The sequence below is a fragment of the Seriola lalandi genome, unplaced genomic scaffold (assembly GCF_002814215.2).
Source record: "Seriola lalandi dorsalis isolate HSWRI2012SDOR001 ecotype SW California unplaced genomic scaffold, Sedor1 jcf7180002053655, whole genome shotgun sequence".
In the NCBI taxonomy this organism is placed as follows: domain Eukaryota; kingdom Metazoa; phylum Chordata; class Actinopteri; order Carangiformes; family Carangidae; genus Seriola; species Seriola lalandi.
The window spans coordinates 1-4,762 of record NW_019524208.1 but is presented as its reverse complement, the minus strand read 5'-3'; the positions used below and the strand labels follow the sequence as shown (position 1 = coordinate 4,762).

At 45.7% G+C, this 4,762-nt stretch overlaps 1 protein-coding gene and 4 non-coding genes across 5 annotated transcripts; 4 read left to right on the top strand and 1 right to left on the bottom strand.

The window, feature by feature from the left end:
• Positions 1-108: 108 nt before the first annotated feature.
• Positions 109-4,758, bottom strand: LOC111651459 (aspartyl/asparaginyl beta-hydroxylase-like; the record flags this gene model as incomplete). The annotated part of the gene is made up of 10 exons (XM_087172710.1): positions 109-1,081; positions 1,195-1,331; positions 2,044-2,194; positions 2,267-2,353; positions 2,442-2,527; positions 2,627-2,668; positions 3,870-3,956; positions 4,105-4,152; positions 4,515-4,550; positions 4,728-4,758. Coding segments are annotated over 10 exons (846 nt in total), but the record flags the coding sequence as incomplete, so codon positions are not given.
• Positions 592-665, top strand: trnai-aau (transfer RNA isoleucine (anticodon AAU)). Its single transcript has one exon. It is a non-coding gene; the product is annotated as a tRNA-Ile (tRNA).
• Positions 1,421-1,488, top strand: trnai-aau (transfer RNA isoleucine (anticodon AAU)). Its single transcript has one exon. It is a non-coding gene; the product is annotated as a tRNA-Ile (tRNA).
• On the top strand, positions 2,837-2,910 carry trnai-aau (transfer RNA isoleucine (anticodon AAU)). The gene has a single exon. It is a non-coding gene; the product is annotated as a tRNA-Ile (tRNA).
• Positions 3,361-3,434, top strand: trnai-aau (transfer RNA isoleucine (anticodon AAU)). The gene has a single exon. It is a non-coding gene; the product is annotated as a tRNA-Ile (tRNA).
• Positions 4,759-4,762: the final 4 nt, after the last annotated feature.

The window sequence follows — 4,762 nt, the reverse complement described above, 5'->3', positions numbered from 1 at the left end:
CACACACACACACACACACTCTCAGACACCTGCCTTGTACACGTGTAAACACACACACAGTCTGACAGCGTACCTTGACCAGGTCGGTGTATCCGGTGTCTTTAGGCGTCCACCAGGGCTGAGCCTTCAGTCCGTCCACGTTGTACAGAGATCTCTGCCACACCGAGGCGAAGTGTCCTCGTTTGTGACCCAGCTCATACCAGTGATACGCCTGGAGACGGAGACACAGAGGAACGCTGTACAGAACTGATCTCTGGCGTGCATTTTTAATTTCTCTTTCTCAGAGACCTGAGAAAAATGATGTCCACATATGAGGACATTAGTTTTAAATTTCTATTACTGAGTGGCAGTATAATATCCTCATATGTGGTCACCAGGCCCTTGTTGAGAAAAAGTTAGTATTGTGGGCTAGAGAACCCAAAATGTGAGGTCCACATATGTGGACGCCAGGTCCTAGGAGGTTAAAGTTACACACAGAGGAATGACCGAGCGTGGATCTACACCTCGGAGGAAGTCAGTGGTTTTTATATCTGCATTTATCTGGATTCAAACAGGACAGTTTAGAGCAGATGGATAATGACTACTGTACATGGCCGGTTAGCTCAGTTGGTTAGAGCGTGGTGCTAATAACGCCAAGGTCGCGGGTTCGATCCCCGTACGGGCCAAGCAGCTTTTGAAGCAGAAGACTCAACAAAAATCAACGATTATTACAAATCCAAGTTCTGTCTGTTCAATGTAAAACTTTCCAACATCAAAGTCGTCTTCAGGCTGTTGATAGATTGTGGATCTGGATGTTTGGGTTCAGCCTGTCTGGTTAACCCTTTGGCTCCACCTTGTGGCTGACGGGTAACACTGCAGGACGGTCCTGATCAGAGCTTGTACATTTTAAAAGCGTATTCTGCATCTGTGTTTAGAATTAAATGATTAATGAGTAAAATAATCAGGTGTGTGTGTGTGTGTGTGTGTGTGTGTGTGTGTTCACCTTCAGGAATGGTATACTCTCTGCAATCTTGTTCTCTGACTTCAGGATGAAACCATAGTGAACTTTAGCGAAGCCGTTGCCGGGGGCAACCGCCAGAACCTGTGGCACAGAGGACAGGCAGCCAATCAGTGAAAAGTTAACAACAAACAAACAAACAAACTCCTCCCACTGCAACAAGCATGAGTTTAACACGGCTGGCGGCCGACACACACCTCTTCATACACCTTCTTGGCGCCCTTGTTGTCTCCTAGTAACAGGTGGGCGACGCCCAGGTCGTTCTTCAGACTGACGTCTTCTGGAAAGATCTGAACCAACCTCTCCAGAGTCGCCAGAGACCCTCGCATCCGACCTGAGACACAGAGAATGAAATGAATGAAAAACATTAAAACACCCCAACCCTCTTCGATCAGATGTGCATCACCGCTCACATGTCTCCATGGCCGGTTAGCTCAGTTGGTTAGAGCGTGGTGCTAATAACGCCAAGGGTTCGATCCCCGTACGGGCCACATATACTTTATCTTACTCACTAAGCTCTTCATCACAGTGATGGAGAAGTTTAGTGTCTAAATGAAGAACTCAGCAAATGTTCCAACATCCATGTAACACATGTTGTAAGTGTTAGCTAGTGTTAGCTAATATTAGCTTAGCTTAGCTGAGGTAGCTGCATGTATGTGTGTTGCAGGTTTGAGGTCATTTAAAGAAAGTGTTTCTCAGTCACATTTATCTTTGTCACGGTTCAACTGACACATTCTTTGATTAAGTTTGAATAATCAATATTGGATTTTTTTAATTGATGAGTGAACACACATTTGCATGTCTGGTTAGCTCAGTTGGTTAGAGTGTGTAGCTAATAATGCCAAGGTCGTGGGTTCGATCCCCGTATGGGATACAAACAGATTTTTAGCCACTAAACTTGTACCTTGAATTGTAAAGTTTGGAGTCTCATGACAAATGATCTAAATCACACCTGACGAGTTACAGTGCTTTAAATAAGAGACTATGTCTGAGGGGCAGTGGGGTATCTGTCGGTAAGTAAAGTAGCTGTACAGTGTTTGTGTTACCCAGGAACTGCTGCCTCTCGGCTCGTCTCTTCAGCGAAGCTTTCAGGAGGTCAGAGGTCGCGTCGGGAAGCTCGGCCGCCTCTCTGTAGCTGTTGATGGCTCTCTGCAGCATGTCGTTACTCCGCAGCTTCTCAGCCAGGTCGTCCTCCACCTGCAGGTCAACGGATCGTCACCAACAACATTTTAACGCAGCACCACTTCATTGTATGTTGTGCTGTCGTACCTGGGCCTTTCCGTAGCGAGCGCGGGGGCTCTGTGGAAACTGCTGCACCAGAGTCTCGAAGGCTCTTAACGCCTCCTCCACCTTACCCTGACACAGAGATAAACAAACACATGTAAACGCATCAATCACAGACGTCCGTGTTCCTGACTGACAGGTGTCAGCGTCACGTCTTTACCTTCTTGCGAAGCTTCTCTGCTGCATCGATCTCTGCTTTGATGGTTTTATCGAACTTATTCAACAGTTTCGGTTTCTTCTTCTTTGCTGGAGGAGAGAGAGAAACGGGGAGAACAAGAGAGGATCAAAGGAGGAGGAATAAAACACATTTCTCTTTAGTTTGTTTAAATCTTTATCGGTTTTTACCTTTTTCTTTGAGCTTGTCCTCGGCTTGTTTCTCTGTTGTTCCTGCAACACGGATGAAAAGAGACTAACATTTAATATTTACAGTTTTCTAAGACAAGAGTCTGGAAACACTCGTGAAAAGAAAAGGAATAGAAAGAATCAAAGTCTCACTACAGACGTGTAGAACCACAACCAGATTCTGATCTGACTGACTGAGTGACTCCTGAACAGGGCCGGTTAGCTCAGTTGGTTAGAGCGTGGTGCTAATAACGCCAAGGTCGCGGGTTCGATCCCCGTACGGGCCAAACAGCTTTTGAGTCCAAATTCAGCTGCAGTGAAACCAGGAGCGTTTAAAGGACAGAAAGTTGTGATATCAAAACTGAGGCTCTACATCGTCCAGTTTGTTTGTTTGTTTTATAACTACATGACAGAATAATTCAACCTGCAGAAAAACCTGATTCATTTTCCACATTTTCAGATTTCATAGAAGAATTCAGGATTCATAATTTAAGATTAAGAACAGACATTTAAAAAGTCCCAAAGTCCCGACTCTGTAGAGGAGGCCATCTTTCCCTCAAGCACCGACCTTCTACCATCTGTGAGGGAGGAGGGGCGAGACAAAGGTCTCTGGGTCTCTACAGCTAATTTCCTCCGTCATGACACCTGTTTCTCTAACTCACCTGTTTACATTTTATTAAGGACTGAAGTCATGGAGAATGGAGGAGATAATGGCGAGGGGCCAGGCCAGTTCATATGGCCGGTTAGCTCAGTTGGTTAGAGCGTGGTGCTAATAACGCCAAGGTCGCGGGTTCGATCCCCGTACGGGCCAAGTTCCTTTTGGGTTTGGAGTCTGAGCTCAAATCCCAAACACAGAAAACCTCCCAGCCCTCCGTTCACACCTGCAGAGATTTCTGTTCATTTGCGACTCACAACACTGAGTTGTAAATGTAAAGATGGAGTTTAATTGTAGATCGAGAACGCAGGAAATCAAAGAGTGGACACAAGAAACAGCTGACATCTTTAAACATTAAACCATATATGTGACACAGACATCACACCTTTACAAAACTCTGAAATACCAAACGCTCAGAAAAAACAAAGGTCAGAAAGAGCAGGTTAGCTCAGCTGGTTAGAGTGTGGTGGTGCGGTGCCGAGGTCACGGGTTTGAACCCTGTACGGGCCGAACAGCTTCTGAATCATCACAGGCAAAGATCATCAGTGTGGGAGAAGAAGCTGAAAACAGATGTTATGTTTTGTGGCTCACCCTCGGCCTCTGGGACGCTCTCTGCCTCTTTGGGCGTCTCGCTCTGTGGTTCTGGTTCAGACTGGTTCTCTGCTTCTACAACTGGTTCTGACAGGAGATAAACAGCAATTCAGTGACGTTTATGAGTCTCATAATCTCCCAGAGCAGAGTCTGAGCACTTCCAGGACGTGTCCGTGGATCATACAGTCCTGGAAACCTTCCAGACTGAATACCAGCTACGTTACAGAACCTGTACCTGCTTCCTGTGAGAGTTTGGAGCTCGTCAGATGCCGTGCAGACTCCACTGCAGAACGAACAGAAAACAATACCACGGTTAACGACTCCTCGTTGGTGTCATTAACACATTAAAACACCAGCTCATTATCAGAGCTGATAATCACTCAGTGATAACGCTGGATAACACCTTCAGTCAGAGTGTTACACGTTTAGTGCTTTGATTTTTCAGCCTGTGAGATGTAACTCATGTCTGTATTTTCTGTTTGATTCCTTTCTTCTTTAAATCTGCATTAAAGCAGTCAGCAGCTGGTTAGCTTAGCTGGTTAGCTTAGCTTAGCATAAGGACTGGAAACAGACAGAAACCAGAAATAAAACTAAATCAAAATAACAAACTGAACTAGTTCCACATCCTCAGCGTGTCTGACTCACCGACACTCTCCTCCGCCGGCGGCTCCTCGACCAAAACTGCAGCAGGAAACACAGAAAACATCATCAACTGTCTGTGTTTGTTTCTGTCTGTAACAAACACAGTTATCTGTTTCAATAACGTCTCTCAGGATAAGAAGTGATGGTGCCGTGGTCTCTACCACCACCTGCTGCTCCAGCTAATGAAGGTCACGTCATGTTAACGTCAAGTCTCACCTCCTGTGGTGTCGATCGTGTTCCTTTCCTCCTCT